This window comes from Mastigoproctus giganteus, chromosome 10 (genome assembly GCF_048544385.1).
Source record: "Mastigoproctus giganteus isolate SK-2022 chromosome 10, ASM4854438v1, whole genome shotgun sequence".
NCBI classification, from domain to species: Eukaryota; Metazoa; Arthropoda; class Arachnida; order Uropygi; family Thelyphonidae; genus Mastigoproctus; species Mastigoproctus giganteus.
This window is the reverse complement of record NC_143584.1, coordinates 8,491,695-8,511,780: the sequence shown is the minus strand read 5'-3', so window position 1 is coordinate 8,511,780 and position 20,086 is coordinate 8,491,695. Positions and strand designations below refer to the sequence as shown.

Below are 20,086 nucleotides of genomic sequence, written 5' to 3'. Positions count from 1 at the left end.
GGAAAACTCCTAGAAAATTCTGAAAATGTTCAAAAAATCTATACGTGTAAATAGAATTCTTATATAATCCATTAAGTTTTTTCTGATGTTGAAAGAACTAAAAGGATCCGTATAATATGATAGTGATGGCAATAATTTTCCCCTTCAAAATTTGCATATCCTTGTGACCTATATATAAACTCTCTCATATTCCCCATCAAGTGATTATTATCTACAAGTTATCTACAAGACAATCTTCTTTTATTTATCCTAAGATGTCTAAGTACTCAACTGGTAAACTCTGCCAAATGTTATATTCCAAATTGCTGGTTGCACATTTATTTAATACAATTTTCAAAAAATTAATGGTAAAAATTTAACAACAGGATATATTTCTACTGAAACTTATTATTTCATAATTATAGATTTAACTTACGTTTAGCATGCTGTTTCATATTTAATTCATCTTTTCTCCTAAAAAAATATACATTCTTTAATAAATGTATTATTGCATATGATATAAAAATGATGTTACAGTTATTAATTCATACATTAACAATGATGTATAGCAATAACATCAGTTTATTAGCCTCTGTACTTACAATTTATAAGTACAGAAGCCAATTCCATAGGTAAGCATTTTTTTCAAATGCATAAATTATTTAACATTGAAATATTAATTAAACAATAAATAAAAATGTCCAAAATAATAAAATATTAAACATCAATACAATAATTAAATGTTACAAATAATAAAGTTCAGTATCTTAAAGTAGTGGAGAATGTACAAGTATATAGACATGAACACATCTAATTAAAATGAAGCCAAACTGAAGAATTAGTCAATTTCAAGCAAAATGAGAAATTACCAAAGAGAAAAGATCTGATGTAAGGAAGGAAAGAGATTAAGCAGTTAAACTGCTAAAGATCATCTGCAGGAGTGAGATTCTTTAGTGACTATCTCAGAGGTTAAGGTATATATAAATAATATTTGCACACTAAGTTTATGAAGATTACAAACTTCAATTAGAAACTGTTTCATACAGTGCCATTGTCAATCAGCCTGTCAAGCATAATGAAACATATAGCAATCACTATAATTAAGATAAACTTGAACAGAACCACCTAACTTTGGCTTTTAGGTTCATATTATGAAATTCAGTAAGTACACTTGTTTTAGGTTGGTAGGTAATTAAAAAAAAAAAGAATAATAAATAAATAATAACATAGTTCAGGACCACTGGCCATGACTAGGTATCACATAAAGAGCTACAATATGGTACAAGAATGTATCCTTTCCACTGTGCTAATCTCCATTCACAATGGAGATTAGCAAACTGTGCCACTTTTGGCACAGTTTTTAAGTAAGGAAGTGTGTGTCTTAGAGGGGAATGGGCATTCTGCGTGTAATCAGACAGTCTAAAATGCTGATGGATCCAACATCTTTCTATTTCAGAAGATAAAGAAGTCCAGTTGGCAGCCTCCCTAAAATCCACTCACACACATCTTCTCGATGGTTGGTAAGCCCTGTTAAGTCACTTAGGTGGCAACGAACGTGTAGAGTGGGTCTCTTCAAGATGCCTGGTCAGCATGAAGAGGAAAATACCAAATCATCCAGCACATGACAGCATGACGAAACAAATGGCACTCAGTCCCTACTGGCTTTCACTCCCCCTTTTAAGCCAGTGAGAGGATCGCAGTGGAAGCACAGGGTGCCAAGAATCTCTGGGTACAAGGAGGCTGCATGCACGGAAACTGAACTTGGCCTGTTACAACGCAAGATCGTTCATTGGTGAAGATAGGATATTAGAGCTGGAAAAGGAATTAGAAAACGTGAATTGGAATATCATCGGTTTTGCTGAAACATGAAGAAATTAATTAAGTTTATCAAGCGGAAATCTGCTGTACACCAATGGAAACAGTGAAAGGAGCAAAAGTGGAGTTGGTTTTCTTTTCTTTTTTTTTTTTTATGGAAACCCCAAACACGAAAGGTATCAAAACCTATAGTACTTAGTACCATGCATAGGTTGAAGGAGAAGTATGGGGGGAGGGGGTGCCGGAAACTTTGCTCTAGAGACTAAACATGGGTTTCACCACTTCAAGCCTCCAATAAGCAAAGGAGTGGTATTTCACCGGTTGATGAAAGTCATCTACCACCTTTTGGAATTCAAAAGTACATCAACCAAGGATGTCAAGACTACTACTCAGAATTTATAAGTGGTACAAGATTTATTTTAATGATTTATGCACCAACATCGAGCCATGACGATGAAGAGGTTGAAGAAATGTACACTGAAGTTGAGTCTTCTAGATGAGCAGAAAACCCACTACACTATCATTATGGGGGACTTCAATGCTAAGGTTGGAAAGAGACAAAACAGCACAGAAAGGGGAACTATAGGAAATTTTGGAATTGGTGAAAGAAATGAAAGAGGTGAAAGACTTGTGGAATTTGCAGAATCTAGAGGAATGTCAGTAATGAACATTTTTTTCAAGAAAAGAGTGAAGAGAAAGTGAACATGGAATAGCCCAAATGAATTAACCAATGAAATCGACTTCATCCTCACTAACAGAAGATATATTGTGAATGATATTATTGTCCCGAACAAGGTAAATGTTGGAAGTGATCACAGAATAGTAAGATGCACACTTGATATAGATGTAAGAAAAGAAAGGAAAAAATTGATTCGAGTAAATAATACGGTAAATTGATTCGAGTAAATAATAATAAATAATAGAAAAAGAGAAAAAGCAGTATGTATGGAACTTAAGAACAAGTCTGAGCTTGTGCAGAATGTTCAGGACCAAGATATCGATGAGGAATACTACAAATTTCTGAAAGTGATAAAACCCAAGAAATCTAAAAAGAAATTCAAAGAAGAAAAAATTAGTCAAGAAACAGTTGTCATGATGAACTGAAGACAACAAATGAAGAGCGAGATAAACACTGACAAGGATAAAATTGAGTATACTGAATTATGCAAAGCCATTAGAAAGAGACTCAGAGAGGACATAAGATTTAACACAAGAAAAGTAGAACAAGTATTAAGGGAAAACAAAGGACTTAAATCAGCAGCCATGAGCAAGAACACAGAAAGACAAATGATACTGAAACCGAAGAATGTGATGATGTACTTATAAATAGCAGAGAAGGCATAATTCAAATAGCAATACTATAGAGAATTATACAAGGAGCAAGGGAATTATGCCAGGAGTGGGGAAGATGGATCACAAATTAGTAACACATTTTTTTTTACGACATACCAGATATCCTTCCTGATGAGGTAGAGAACATGGATTGAAGAAAATGAAGAATTGGAAAGCCCCAGGGAAAATTGAAATTATTGTAGAGTTGTTAAAATTTGGAGGAAGAGAAATGACACAGAAATTGGCAAGACTCTTCAAAAATGCATTAGAAAAGGTGTGATGCTTAAGGAGTGGAATAATGCAACCATAAATTTGCTGCATAAGAAAGGAGATAAATCAGAAATTGGAAATTATAGACCAATTAGCTTGTTATCTCACATCTATAAGTTGTTCACAAGGGTGATTACTAACAGATTATAAAGAATACTTGATGAGAATCAACTGAAAGAGCAAGCTGGCTTTAGGATAGGATTCTCAACGATGGATCACCTTGACGTAATATTACAGCTAATGGAGAAAGCAAGTGAATATAAAACACCATTATGCCTGGCATTTGTAGATTATAAAAAGGCATTTGACTCCATACAGCATAAGGCAACTGGAAAGACAAGGCATAGATACCACATATATTATGACTTTGAAGAAAATATAGAACGCTACGTCCTTTATTAGACTTGACAAAGACAGTAGCAAATTTAAAATTGGGAAAGGAGTCTAGCAAGGAGACAATATCTCCAAAGTTGTTTACTGCTGCCCTTGAGGAAGATTACTGGTTGCAGAAAGGAGTCAATGTGAACGGAGAGTACCTAAACCATTTACGATTTGCAGATGACATTGGGGTCATGTCATAAGCCACGATCCCAAAGAATTAGAGGAAAATCTTAATCAGTTATGCAGAGTTAGTAAGGATTTCGGACTAAAGATGAATATGGCTAAAACAAAAGTAACGATGAATGATTATGCCACAGAAAAGGTTATAATGACTGAAACAGCAGTAATTGAAAAGGTGGAGTCATATACTTATATGGGACAAGTCATTAGCTGTAATAATGATAAATGGCTGGAAGTCAAGAGAAAAATAAATTTTGGATGGATAGCATTCAGTAAATATAGTCACTACTGAGGAACAATATCCCAATTTGTTTGAAATGTAAAATTTCTTTCCATTTGGGTGCCTTTCTCATGGTGGGGAGTAAACCAATGTATACTCCCCACCATGCCGTATGGAAGTGAAACTTGGGTACTTACCAAAAGAATGGAAGAGAAGCTGAGAACTACACAGCAAAAAATGGAATGAATTATATTAGGAATCAGACTATCAGTTAAGAAGAGAAACACATGGATTAGGCAGCACCCAAAGTAAAGGACATTCTTATCAAAATTAAAGAACTAAAATGGTCTTGGGCAGAACACATAGCTTGAAGACATGATGACAGATGGACTAAGAAAACAACAGAATGGTGCCTAAGGGGTGCTAGAAAAAAATCTGGAAGACAACGATGGAGATGGATAGATGAAATTCGTGAGTTTGTGGATAGTAAATGGATGGCCATTGCACAAAACAGAGGGAACTGGAAAGTTGCTGGAGAGGCCTTCATCCTGCAGTGGATTGAAAATGGCTGATGATGTTGAAAAAAATTATTTGAAGGTCGCTGTTTGAAATTATGGTTGTCATTTGCAAGAGATAAAGTTAACATTCGAAACATATATTAGTTTTATTGAAAAAGATAATATTTCAGCTACAGAAGTATCTATGAATATTGAAAATCTTATTCAGGAAATAAGATTTCCTTGCTTATTCGGCATTTCCTTGCTTATTCAGCAAGGAAATAAAAATTTTATAATAACAGATGTTAGGAATAAACTAAAAATGTTAATAGATGGAGGTGAAATTAGTGAGATCAAGTTTCTTGGTGTAGTTAAGAACTTATATGAAACCAAGCTTAGAATATGTAAACAAGTGGAAATGCAGCTTGGGAAATACTGAAAAATTTAAATGGGTATTACTGAGAAAGGCACCCGAATGGAAAGAAATATGGACAGTTTCAATGAGGAGCTTATTACACGAACAGGAGCAGGAAAAAACTCTGCATATTTGATTAGTGGGCACTAATAAAAACTATAGTTGTCAGGCACTTGGACTCGTGGAATAAAGAAAACATTTCTGTAAATGATAGCTGGGTTCAAATATTTTCAGAAATGAGTAAACATGTCTAGCGTTCCAGGATTTTAGTAATGTTGCGGAATTTGTTCTTTGCCTGCCTGGAAATACAGTTTCCACGGAGAGGATATTTTCCATAATGAACAGCATGCGGTTGAAGGAGAAATCCAGATTAAATGTTGAAACCTTGAAAGCCATGTTAAATATAAAGCAAAATTGTAATATGGAGTGTGATAAGTTTTATGACAAGGTCTTAAAAAGACCAAAATTTGTCATGCAAAATACATTTATCTAAAAAATATTCTTGGTATGAACTCGATGATGTGCAGTCCCCCTCCACATTGACCTAATAACATTTTGTTAAATATTTTTTTTTCTACTCTTTCTGAACATTTCTTCTCTTTGTCCTGCTTTGGCCTCAAGGAATTATGGTCAGCCTAATTTATAAGATAAATTTGTTACTAAAGAAAAATGCAATACAACTTACCTCTCTAATTTAGCATAATGGCACTGTTTCCTGGTTAATTGAGCAGCTTTACGACTATTTGGGTGTAGTGTAATTTTCTTATGCTTTTGGGTGGCAACTTTTGGCTATCAAGATATTAACCAAACAGTACTAATTTAATCCCATATTCAATTTTCATCAATATTACATTTAATTATACAGAAATATAGTAAAAACAATCTAAATGTTGCTTCCAAAAAAATTAATATACATGATTTAACGTACTGCAAAACACACTTTTAAAAAGATACTAATGATTCTCAAGTGAAAATCAGATTAAAACCTTATATCATGTTGCAAGGAAGTCAATCATAATTTAGCTGATTAAATGTATATGAAATGTAGATGGTACTTCATTGAAAAAAAAAAAAAAAAAATCTGGCTAACAAATATGAATTCTGTGAAATCGACAATATAGAAATTACTACAGAGGGCAGAAAACCTTTTGGGCCTGAAGGAAAGTAAGGTCTCTAGGAAAATAGCATATATCGAGCTATTTTGAAGAATAGCGACAAATAAATTCCAGCCACTAAGGTTAATGCCGTGGGCTTCTCTGGACTCTAAGATGATACTCTTGGGTTAGAGAAGTAACAATATATTGCCAATCTATACAAGTAGTTCTAAGAATGAGGCAGATAACTATAAACTGGTTGGTGACAGAGAAAAACCAATGAGATGATTTTTCATAGGTGATTTTTAATAAAATGGAACATACTGAGATCTTAAGGAACATCCTTAGATAAATTAAATAATGGCTATATGACAGGAGAACATGAAACAAAAAAGGTCATCATGAATGGTTACTCTTCAAACTGTGATAGGGTTAAGAGTGGGGTCCCTTGGAAATTGGCAATGGGACTACTGTTTCTGAATTTTCTCTCTCCCTGATATTACATGGCAACAGAAGGGCGACTGTGGCACAACTCACCAGTAATCGAAAGGAAGACTGGTGACGGGAGTAATGTGTCACAACACACAGTACATCAAAGCCTGCTGAAAATGGGGCTGTGTAGCCACAGGCCACTCCAAGTGCCCATGCTAACCACGGTTCATCGGCGACAGCGCCTACAATGGGCACGTGAGCATCGAAACTGGACCTTGAATGATTGGAAGAAAGTTGCCTGGTCTGATGAATCACATTTCCTGTTGCACCATGTGGACAGCCGGGTACGTGCGCGTCATTTACCTGGGGAAGTGATGGCACCTGGTTGGTTGCACCATGGAATGAAACCAAGCCGGTAGCAGTGGTGTCTGCTGAGACACCCTGGGTCCAGTCATCCATGTGCTGGGCACTCTGACTTCTACCACCTACCTAAACATCATTGCTGACCAGGTACACCGTTTCACGCCCCAGGGGCTCACATCTGGTGAGTATGGGCTTGGCACACCGAGGGTCCTGAGTTGGATATCATCATTCTTCTCTTTCTTGGTGATTCCTTTCTACTTCTCTCTCTCTCTCACAGGGTAACTCAGGAATTTTTTTTTGGCTGGTGCAGCATAAGCCTCAGGCTTCCTTGCACAATATGGCTAATAATAATAATAATAATAATAATAATAATAATAATATGGCAACGGTATTTCCCCTCTGGCAGTGCCATCTTTCAGCAGGATAATGCACCATGCCACACCACCCGGATTGTTCAAGACTGGTTCGCAGAACATGAGGACTGCTTCCAGGTATTGCCTTTGCCTCCAAATTCTCCAGACTTCAATCCCATCGAGCATCTGTGGTTTGTGTTGGAACAGTAACTCTGATCTGCGGCGTCTCAACCACGGATCTTAGAGGAGCTAAAGGATCTGCTGGTTACGTGTTGGTACCAGATACCACAAGACATTTAGAAATCTTATAGCATCCATTCCTTGCCGGGTATGAGCTGTTTTGGCTGGATGTGGAGGACCAACATCATATTAGGTAGGTGGTCATAATGTTTCGACTCATCGGTTTATAATAAACAGCCTGCTGTTTATTAGATATTTTTGAATTAATGGAATTTCTGAAGTAAATTTAGAAAATACTCTGACCATTGCTAAAACAAATATCAATCCAGATATTAATTCACTGATAAAAATAAACCATATAAAATCTCATTAAATATTATAAAAATAAAATATTGCAATTTTTGTTACTGGAATTGTATTTGTATTTTGTTACTATAATTGTGTTTTTGTAATTTTATCTTTAATTTGTGTTTCGATTTTCTTATTAATAAAATTAATTATATGTATGCATAGGTATAAATATTACAATAAATAACATAAAACTTTTTGTGACAATTTTTTCATTATACACAATTTTAAGAATCCTAAATATCGCGGAGAGCTAAAAGAAATTTGGCCTGCATGTACCTAACAGACATTTTATTTGGCCTGGCATATTTAAAGGTTGCCCACCCTTGTTATAGAGCATCAGCCAATAAAAACCTCTACTGACCTCATCCATCCATCCTCTCCAAGAATGTCTAGTTCTTCCTTGAATTTATTAAAACTAACCACTTCCACAACAGCGTGTTCCACCAATCAAATACCTGCTGGCTGAAGACAAGCTTCCACACATCTATTCTCAATTTGAATATATGTCCCCTCTGTTTGTAGTCTCAGTAAAGGAACAATGCCATCAACACAGCTTACTCAATCAATTCAAGGCCACAAAACCTCAATCAGATCTCCTCGCAGGTGCATAGTCACTAGATGCTGCAATTTGCAGAACTGAAGCCTTTCTTGGTAAGGGCACCCTTTCATTCCCTTCTCTGCACTAGCACATCCCTTTCTACAGTGAGGCCTCCAGACCTGTAAACAGCACTCAAGATGCAGTTTAACAATGGCCTTATCCCTGCTAGCAAAGTTCCTATATATCATGGACAAAAACCCATAACCTGACCTGGTAGCCTGTCTGCACACAGCTCAGAGAACTTCATATCTAACTGCCTGATTACTCCCAGCTCTTTTTCAATCTCCACCATGCTGAGTGTAGTACTACACAGTTGGTAGATTACTCGGGGATTATTGCTACCCATAATATGCAGTACCTTCCATTTGTCAATGTTAAACTTCAGGTGCCATTTCCCAGAGCATTGGCCTAATTTTTCTAGATCTTGTTGCAGTAGCTTATCTTGATTACAGTCATTATCACCCCACCAACCTTTATATCATCTGTAAACTTAGATGATAAGCCTGATATACCTTCATCAATATCATTAATAAATATAGAAAAACAATGGACCCAGCTCAGAATCACGGGGAACTCCTTTAATAACATTAGTCCACAAAGAGCAGTGTCTGTTGATAATCATTCTATGTCTTCTCCCACTCAACGAGAATTGATTCTATGCACAGGGAGTGCATAGAATCAATTCTGTTCCATTTTCATTTTTGTGTGGAATAGAAATTTACATAGCAGTAACTTGTCCCTAATGCCACATTGCTCCAGTTTGTACAGCAGTCTTTTTTTATGTGCAACAGTACCAATAGTCTTTGAAATTAAAGTATAAAACATCAAAATTATTTTTTGCATGCACTTTCTTTGTTACTGCATCATAGTATCCAATCAGACTGGTCAGACAAGTCTGCCCCTTAATAAATCCATGCTGTGATTACAATATAACTGCATACCTGTCTAGATGGTCTGCATTACTTCTGTAATCAGTGACTCCATTATTTTCTCTGGGACAGACATTAAGCTAACAGGTGTGTAATTACTCGTCACCATTTGATTCCCCTTTGTGAATTGTGGATGCATTTTCAAGTCTCCAGTCTACAGGGAACTCCCTGAATCCAAGGATGCTCTCATAATTATGGTTAAAGGTTTGCTTGCCTCCTTTGCTGGCCCCCTTAATACAGCTGGATAGATCCCACCACTCCAGTTGCCTTTTTTATGTTTAGCTTTAACAATTTCTCTTCTACTTTCTTTCAGTTATCACAAAATCATTTAGCATACCATTACAGTTTGATAAACTTCTGGCATCCCCTTCCCTAAAGAATTCTTCATGTGAATGAAGATACAAAATACCTATTCAGTTTGTAAGCAACCTGAACACAGTCACCAACAGTTAAACCAATTGACATCAAGGGGTCCAATGTGATTCAAACCCCCTTCCTTCTACTATGGAAGCCGACAATAGGTGTACGGCTTCCATACAATGGGTGTATAGAAGCCGACAATAGATATAAGCAGGTCTGTAACCAAGTCACAAAGTAGGTTAGACAAGAAAAGGCAGATTATGAGAAATCTTGGGGAAAGGATGCAAAGAAAAACAGCAAAGAGTTCTTTACCTATGTAAACTCTAGAAAGAAGAGGATGAATCAGATGGGTCCACCAGATATCGATGGTTCAACTATTGATGATCCTGCTCAGGTGGCTAACAAACTAAATGAGTATTCTGCATCTACATTCACACATGAGAAGTTATTCAGGAAGGGGAATGCCAGAGGTGAACTAAACTCTGGCAGTAAGCCAGATGATTTTGTAATAACTGGAAAGTGGAGGAGAAATTGTTGAAGATAAACATAAGAAAGGCACCTGGGGTGGATGGGATCTATCCAGTTATATTAAAGGAGGCAGCAAAGGAAGTAAGCAAGCCATAATCATGAGAGCTTCCTTGGACTCAGGGGAGGTACCCATGGACTGGAGATGTACAAACGTGACCCCAATTCACAAAGGAGGATCAAAGGGCAACACAAGTAATTATAGACCTGTTAGTTTAACTTCTGTTCCAGGGAAATTAATGGAGGCACTGGTTAAAGAAGCATTGCAGGATCATCTAGACAAGACTTCAGTTATAGCTCGGACACAGCATGGGTTTGTTAAGGGGAAGTCTTGTCTGACAAATTTGAATGGATACTATGATGTGGTCACAAAGCAACTGGATCCAGGGAATAACTTTGATATCATATATTTGGATCTTAGAAAGGCTTTTGATACTGTTGCACAAATTGGAGCAGCGTGGCATTAGAGACAGACTGCTGCTATGGATAAAGGGATGGTTGAGTGGGAGGGGAGAGAGGGGGGGGAGAGAGAGAGAGAGAGAGAGAGAGAGAGAGAGAGAGAGAGAGAGAGAGAGAGAGAGAGAGAGAGATAATCAATGGGCACTGCTCTTCGTGGACTAATGTTATTAGTGGAGTCCCTCAGGGTTCAATGTTGAGTTCATTGTTGTTTTCTGTATTTATAAATGATACTGATGATGGTATATCAGGTTTAATGTCCAAGTTTGAAGACAATGCGAAGGTTGGCAGAGTTGTTAATGACAGTATGCTGCTGCAACAGGATCTAGAAAAGTTGAGTAGATGGGCTGAGAGTTGGCAAATGAAGTTTAACATTGACAAATGTAAAGTACTACATATGGGAAGCAGTAACCCCAGAGTAACGTATCAACTCTGTGGTACTACACTGAAAGTGGTAGAGAATGAAAAGAACCTGGGGATAATTGTGCAGGCAGATATGAAGTTTTCTGAGCAGTGCAGACGGTCTGCAAGAGTAGCTCATACTGTTTTGTTAATGATATACAGGAATTTTTCTAGCAGGGATAAGGAGGTGATTATCCCCTTGTATAAGGCAATGGTCAGTACTGTATACAGGTCTGGAGGCCTAATTTAAAAAGGATGTAGAGCTGTTGGAACGAGTACAGAGAAGGAGAAAAAGATTAGTTAATGGAACAAAGGGTTGCTCTTATGACAAAAGGCTTTAGTTTTGCAGATAAGTGTTTGGAGACTAGGCAACTTTTCTTTTTTTTCTTTTTGTAGTTGTTGCCTCATCAGCTTCTATGGCCATAGTGCACCTCCTAAAGTTTTTGCATTTACTCTGATCCAAGCCCATGGCGAGATTGGAACCCGCGATGTTTGGGTTGCCAGGCAGACACTTTACCCACCCAGCTAGCCCGGTTGGCACTAGGCACCTGCGAGATGATATGATTGAGGTGTACAAAGCCTTGAATGGTTTGTGCATGCTCAATGCTCAATGCTGATGGATTCTTCCTCTTGCTCAGAATAATCACCTGAGATCATAAATTCAAATTGAGGAAAGACAGTTGTAGGATAGATGTGCAGAAGTTTGCCTTTAGCCAGCATGTAGTTCATTGGTGGAACAGACTTCCATCTTTTGTTCTGGAAGTTGATAGCCTAAATAAATTTAAGGCTGAGCTGGACAGGTATTTGGAACGAATGGAGGGGTGAAATCGGAGTTTTTTTTGTTTGTTTTTTTTTGGCTAATGCTGTATAAGCTTGCTTGCTTTCTTATATCGTGTGCCTCTACTAATGCTAGATGCAAAATGTAATTTTGATATCATATACTTGGATTTCGGGAAAGCTTTTGACACTGTTGCACAAGGAAAATTACTGTACAAATTGGAGCAGTATGGTATTAAGGGTAGTTGCTACAATGAATAAAAGGGTGGTTGAGTGGGAGAAGACAGAGTGGTAATCAATAGACATTGCTCTTCGTGGACTAATGTTATTAGTGGAGTCCCACAGGGTTCGGTGTTGGGCCCACTGTTGTTTTGTATATTTATCAATGATATTGATGAAGGTATATTAGGCTTAGTGTCTACGTTTGCAGATGATAAAAAGGTTGGCAATAACAGTGTGCTACTGCAACAGGATCTAGAAAATTCGGACAGATGGGCTGAAAAGTGGCAACTGAAGTTTAACATTGACAAATGCAACATACTGCATATGGGAAGAAGTAACCCCAGAGGGATGTACCAACTGTGTGGTACTACACTTAGGGTGGTAGAAAATGAAAAAGATCCGAGAGTAATTGTGCAGTCAGATATGAAGTTCTCTGAGCAATGCAGACAGGCTGCCAGAGCAGGTCATGGGGGTATTGTCAATGATATACAGGAATTTTGCTAGCAGGGAAAAGGAGGCAATTATCCTTTTGTATAAGGCTTGAGTACTGCGTATAGGTCTCGAGGTCTCATTTTAAGAAGGATGTAGAGTTGCTTGAGTTTGTACAGAGAAGGGCAACGAGATTATTGAGGGGAGCAAACGGGCCCTCTTACCAGCAAAGGCTTAAGTTCTGCAAATTGCAGCAGCTAGAGACTAGATACCTACAAACTGATCTGACTGAAGTGTATAAGGTTGTTCCCAACTTTAAATAGTTTGAGAATGCCCAGTTCTGATGGGATTTTCCACTTACTCAGATTATGAACATGAGGGGACATAAATTCAAACTGAGGAAAGACAATTATAGAATAAATGTGCGGAAATTTGCATTTAGCCAGCGGGTGGTTAATTGCTGGAACAAACTTCGATCCGTTTTTGTTGTGGAAGTTGATAGCTTAAATAAATTCAAGGAGGAACTAGACAAACGTTTAGATGGAATGGATATGTGAAATTTTTTTTTTTTTGGCTGATGCTACATAAGCTCATATGCTTGCTTTCTTGCATCATATGCCTCTATTACTACTACAAACTTCCATCTGTCATAGTGTAGATTGAAAACTTAAAAAAGTTCAAGGCAGAACTAGACAAACATTGAGTGAATGGATGGGAGAAATGGGAAGGGTTTTTTTTTTTTTTTTTGGCTGATGCTAAATAAGCTTGCTTTCTTGCATCATATGCCTCTACCAATGCTAATACTAGATAGCATAGGAGTTGGCAGTTAACTGATTTCTCCTTACTTTTTATAAATGGTAGAAGTAAGTGCGTTGGGACATTAACTGGATAGGAGGGATTTGTCACTCTTTTTAGGAAGTGAGAATACTTTCAAGTAGAAGGGAAAATATCTTTGTAATAAGATAGCAAAAAAGGTTACACAGAAAAGGAGTAAGTTCAGGAGCACAGGTTTTGAGAACAAGTGGAGAAATTCCACCGGGACCTGCAGCTTTCTTATCAACAAGAGAGTTCACAATCCTTCACACATCCTTTTGATGGAAGGACACAGGAGGCACTGAATGCAGTAATCTGGAAATGGAAGATGATTTACCATGACCATCAATACACGAGTTGGAACTAAAGTAAGATGCTATCAGGTCAGCTTTATTTTTAGCTGAAGTGGCAATAGAAGCATCTAGTTTTGACAAAGGCTGGAAAATGTTGCAGCCAACAGCTTTGGCAAGAGACCAGAATACTAGAGTACCATTTGGACAAGAAGCAAGTTTTCTACTCTTAGCCTGTTCAAAATCTAGTTTGGACTGATTAATAACAGTGTTACAATTGTTGTGAACATGGTACAGGCAGAAAATGAACCTGGAGGTTTGTATATAAGCCAAATGGAATATGCAACATTCTTTTCTTGAACAGCCTGAGCACATTTACTGGAAAACTCGGGTTTGGATAAAATACAAGATTTTAAGATGGAGTGTGGATTAAAGGATTTCATCCTTACAAGAATAATTTCACTGACACATGCAGAGCAAATGTTGACATCAGAATATTTGAAATAGTAATCCGCACAAGGGAAAAAAAAAAAAAAAAAATCTAGCAGATAATGCCATTTTGCATTCTTAAAATGCCAAACAACACAAGGTTACAAATGGCCACAAGAGAAAGGCTCCATTGCAGAAGAGATCATCAAGTTGTGAGGTGCCTAGAGGGCCACTCACCTCGTCCATGTACTTCATTGGAAGCCAGTTGTGAACATTAAATTCACAAAGGAAAATTATAGTGAGTGAGTGAGTGAGTGAGTGAGTGAGTGAGTGAGTGAGTGTGTGAGTGAGTGTGTGAGTGTGTGAGTGAGTGTGTGAGTGTGTGTGAGTGTGTGAGTGTGTGTGTGTGTGTGTGTGTGTGTGTGTGTGTGCGCGCGCCGTCGCGCGCTACTATCAGCTTCAACTTCTCGAAAATCTGCTACCAATTCCTTAAATGCCGATCTTCAGGTAATTCTCCAGTGGGGCAAAGACAACTTAGTTGATTTCAACCCTTCTAAAACTCACAAAAAGGATTCTTCTGCTCCTATGCTTATCTTTAGTGACACTCTGATTTCTAGGCAAAATGATATATCTCTTTTGGGGATTACTCTGACTTCTAATCTCTCTTGGCACAAGCACATTACAAATATTGCTTCCTCTGCATCTAAAGAACTTGGTTTTCTCTTTTTCTGAATGGAACAAAGGGTTGCTCTTACGAAGAAAGGCTTAAGTTTTGCAAATTACAGTGTCTGGAGACTAGGCACCGGCGAGGTGATCTGATAGAGGTGTATAAAGCCTTGAATGGTTTGAGCATGCTCAATGCTGATGGGATGCTTCCCCTTGCTCAGAATAATTACCTGAGAGGGCATAAATTCAAATTGAGGAAAGACAGATGTAGGATAGATGTGTGGAAATTTGCCTTTAGCCAGCGGGTAGTTGGTTGGTTGGTGGAAAAGACTTCCATCCCTTGTTGTGGAAGTTGATAGCCTAAATAAATTTAAGGCTCGGCTGGACAGGTATTTTGAACGAACGGAGGGGTGAAATGGAAGTTTTTTTTTTTTTTTTTTTTGGCTGATGCTGCATAAGCTTGCTTTCTTGCATCATATGCCTTTACTAATGCTAATGCTATCTCCAATATAAGGGCATTGTGAAAAAGGCATGTTTTATGCTCAGGATTATGTTGTGTAAGTGCTCTAGGCAAATATAGGTATTTCAAGGTTTTATATGGTTGTGATTATTGATAATTGATATTGGTATCTGATTGATAATTGATTAGAGGAGAAATATTCTGTAAGGGTGAAAGGATGATTTCAGAGAGTGCATAATCTGAGATTGTTAGAGGGAGGGTGTTGTGTGAGTACAAAAAAAGAAAAATAAATAGATCTGAAGAAAATTTTAGATTAGATGAGAAATGCATGATAAAAATGTATAAAGGAGAAGGATGTTGTATTGATCTTGTAGTTAATTTTAATTAAAAGTACAGTTGTACAGATTTAAAAAGGAAGGTGGAGATACCAATTTTTTTTCTTTAAATGAGGTAATATCGTGTAAATAAACCTTTGTTATGTTTAGAAATTTAGAAAAGTGCTTCATTATTCTAAGAGTAATATACACTGCCCTCAAAGAAAAAACTTGCACTAAGTCCAAACCTGTACAAGGAGAATAAATATATCCTCAGTGCCTAGAATCTTCTGTGACAAAAAGTATAAATAAAGCAGTCAGGTAGATTGTGAACTTTGGAAGGGTGAGGAACCAGTTGCTCTTGTATCACAAAAAAAATTTATACACAACTACCTAAATTGGTTTCCAAAGTATGGGGTACAGCATTATGTAAGTATATAGCTGTATAAATAAATAGTGAAGAAAACCCCGGTTCCCAGCAAATAATTCAGACAATTGAAATGGGTAGTGGCTGAATCAATTGATAACTGGGATTCTGTCTGGAAAAGCAAATCGGGTTTGGGAACTGTAAGTGGAAACAGACATCATTGATTATTAAAACTGAGACCATGTATATTTGTGAAATGAATGAGAATGTGTCTGAGAGGTTTAGATCTTTTCACTGATAAGTTTGTTCTATTATTTTGGCAAATCATGATGTTTCATCATGATTTGCCAAAATAATAGAATAATAGAAAGTAATAAGAAAAGGTTAGGAGGATATTAGCATTAGCATTAGTAGAGGCATTTGATGCAAGAAAGCAAGCTTATGCAGCATCAGCCATAAAAAAAAAATAATAAAATAATAATAAATAAATAAATAAAAAATAACCACTTCCACTTCACCACTCTGTTCGTTCGAAATACCTGTCCAGCTGAGCCTTAAACTTATTTAGGCTATCAACTTCCACGACAAGGGATGGAAGTCTATTCCACCAACCAACCACCCACCCGCTGGCTAAAGGCAAATTTCCTCACGTCTATCCTACATCTGTCTTTCCTCAATTTGAATTTATGCCCTCTCAGGTGATTATTCTGAGCAAGAGGAAGAATCCCATCAGCATTGAGCATGCTCAAACCATTCAAGGCTTTATGCACCTCTATCAGATCACCTCGCTGGTGCCTAGTCCCCAGACACTGTAATTTGCAAAACTTAAGCCTTTCTTCGTAAGAGCACCCCTTTGTTCCATTCATTAATCTTGTTGCCCTTCTCTGTACTCGTTCCAGCATCTCTACATCCTTCTTGAAATGAGGCCTCCAGATCTGTATACAGTACTCCAGGTGTGGCCTGACCATTGCCTTATACAAGGGAATAATCACCTCCTTATCCCTGCTAGAAAAATTCCTATATATCATCGACAATACACCATGAGCTACTCTTGCAGCCCATCTGCACTGCTCAGAAAACTTCATATCTGCCTGCACAACCACCCCCAGGTCCCTTTCATTCTCTACCACTGTCAGTGTAGTACCACAGAGTTGATACGTTGCTCTGGGGTTGCTGTTTCCCATATGTAGTTCTTTACATTTGTCAATGTTAAACTTCATTTGCCACCTCTCAGCCCATCTGCTCAACCTTTCCAGATCCTGTTGCAGTAGCATAGTGTCAGTAGTGTCCTTGACAACCCTGCCAACCTTCGTATCGTCTGCAAACTTGGACATTAAGCTTAATATACCATCATCAATATCATTTATAAATACAGAAAACAATAATGGACCCAATACTGAACCCTGAGCGACTCCACTAATAACATTAGTCCACGATGAGCAGTGTCCATTGATTACCACTCTCTGTCTTCTCCCCCCTCAACCACCCCTTTATCCATAGCAGCAATTTGCCTCCAATGCCACACTGCTCCAATTTGTGCAGCAGTCTTCCATGTGCAACAGTATCAAAAGCCTTTCTAAGATCCAAGTATATAATATCAAAGTTATTCCCTGCATCCAGTTCTTTTGTGACTGCATCATAGTATCCAATCAAATTGGTCAGGCAAGACTTCCCCTTAACAAAACCATGCTGTGTCTGAGCTATAACTGAAGTCTTGTCTAGATGATCCTGCAGTGCTTCTTTAACCAGTGCCTCCATTAATTTTCCAGGAACAGAAGTTAAACTAACAGGTCTATAATTACTTGTGTCGCCCTTTGATCCTCCTTTGTGAATTGGGGTCACATTTGCACATCTCCAGTCCATGGGTACTTCCCCTGAGTATACTACATGAAGTTTTTGGATATGGCGTAAACATGGCAAGAATATACTCAGCTCCTTGAAATAATGTTGCCTGAAAAATGCCCCTGCATACACACTACTTGGACTCCTTCCAGTCATTATCTCGCAGAGTAAAGGCAGTGGAATTATACACCAGCTGATCTGGAAGTCTCCTAGAGAGTTACCAATAACTTTGATCTGGTGGACTATTTAGCAGCTGGCCTGCGAAAACTGTTTTAGAGCTGTACCCTTGAAATGCAAGGAAGATTGGATCTTGCCATGATATCCATCACAACATCATCAATCATACTGCATGATGGAAGATACGGGGGGGGGGGGGGGTTGCCAGAGCCAAGGACCAATTTCCACATACTTATACTATATGGCTATCACTATTTCAGTGAAGTCCAGTCATTCTGCAACAATCAATCAAATCCTCTCCTTGCACCTTCACATGGGACTGTTTAGTAAAACTGAGTATACTGTGTGCATGGTGTGAAACACTGCACCTAGTGTACTGGATTGAACCAATGTGAACCTCAAATCTTCTTATCAATGTAAGAAGGGTTTATGTGTGCTATCGACATCACACAAGGGAACCCTGCTTCTCTGTCAGGCAATATTAGATTGTATCTGACTCATCATCTGATGCAATACTTCTACTTTGCTTAGTGAAAACAAAGTGACATAATCCATGTTTTGTCCCATTTTTGGGAAAAAAACTCAGGCAACAGCATGTAGTATGAAGGTTGCTTCATGTAGTAAAAGAGCAAGAAATCAACTTGCATACACCAAAATTAAAAAAACAATGAAACCAAAAGAAAAAGGTCATTGGTGGGCAATTTCTCTTCCTACGAAACATACCCATACATATAGCACAAAACTGCAGCACAGTACTGGCAGAAATTTTCAGTGACAAGGTAAAGATGGAAGTGGCTACATCCAGAAACCAGTTCTCAGGGGTTGCAAAATTATATTATCAACAGAATCTTTCTGAATAGTAAAGACAAATCTTAAATTAATATGATATTACTGGGTTCTTCTCAGGTAGTGGGAAGGAGCAGCATTTTTCTTGTTTGCATCTGGGTGCTAAGTAATCTTTATAAAGCCCTGGCTGACTATTCTACATTTTGCCATCACTGAAAACAGCAATTATAATACAGAATTGTTCAATTTCTTGAATTTAATGCTCTACTTTTTCTATTTTTTTTTTTTGTCAAAGTGCATTATAATTTAACAGCTGTCTCTACAAATCACACTTCATTACACAAACTGCATTAAAATACTTCATGTAATTGTTATTTAAAACAAATACAAAAGTACTAAAATTATAGATCCAAAAAAAAATTATAATAATAACAAATAAATAAAATTCTGTAAATTAAACACATACCATCTTGTTACATATACAACTTTCTTCTTAAAATAAATTCCTTGGTTGCTTTAGCTGTCACTTTGCTTGGTAGCTGTAAGGCTCTGGTAGTATCTACGAGGTAATTAGCAAAAATTACTGGAAACTGAAATCAAAAGTAATAAAAATAACTTATTACATGGTTTACGAAAATAATCAACTATCGGTTCACAAACTTAGGCACAGGCAGTATTTTGTGAACTGCCCTATTACAGGTCTTTCAGCCTAAAATATTAAGGGGGGGGGGAGCTGCAGATTCAAAAAATAATAATTTTTGATTACTCTCCAAATCTAGTTCACAAAATACTGCCTGTGCCCAAGAATATCAGTAACACGGAGTAGTAATATATGATGCAACACTGATCGATCAGTTAACTCCGTGAATGTTACATATACTGTACATGTTTTTTCTTAAAATAATGTCCTTGCTTGCTTTAGCTGTGACTTTGCTTAGTACCTGCAAGGCTCTCGTGGTATCTACGAAGTAATTATTACAAATTTGTAGAAACGAAGTCAAAATAACTGGACAAGTGCATAATCTATACTCACCACCACACACAAGTAACACTTTAGTCAAGTCCCCACCACAGAATGAACCATGAAAACAAATTAGGGGACAAAAAAAGTATATCAACAGATTTATAAAATAAGTAAGTGGGTGTTTTGTCTGTTTGTTTTTTTAATTTATTTTATAAGAATTTTTAATAAATCGGTTTTTCAAAATTTGTTTTTAATATGCTGCTTTCCTTATAAAATAAATATAATACAAAGATAAACTGGGACGAGAGTTTAAATCATCGAATGGTAACGTATCTTCTCTATGATTAAAATTTTGTTGAAATGGAGGAGTATCGTCATATGAACCGTGTGGAAAATACCTGAATATGAATCCTGTCTA

The 20,086-nt window shown here is 37.3% G+C and overlaps 1 protein-coding gene across 1 annotated transcript in view; it reads right to left on the bottom strand.

The window, feature by feature from the left end:
- LOC150078671 (translation machinery-associated protein 16) overlaps nucleotides 1-19,358 on the bottom strand; it is a 77,344-nt gene extending 57,986 nt beyond the window's left edge. The window contains exons 1-3 of the mRNA XM_090382227.1: nucleotides 19,171-19,358; nucleotides 5,775-5,878; nucleotides 416-453 (exon numbers count right to left, since the gene is read on the bottom strand). Of these exons, the coding sequence (XP_090238353.1) occupies nucleotides 416-453; nucleotides 5,775-5,878; nucleotides 19,171-19,173 (145 nt within the window). The 5' untranslated portion in view covers nucleotides 19,174-19,358. The remainder of the gene's footprint in view (nucleotides 1-415; nucleotides 454-5,774; nucleotides 5,879-19,170) is intronic.
- Nucleotides 19,359-20,086: the final 728 nt, after the last annotated feature.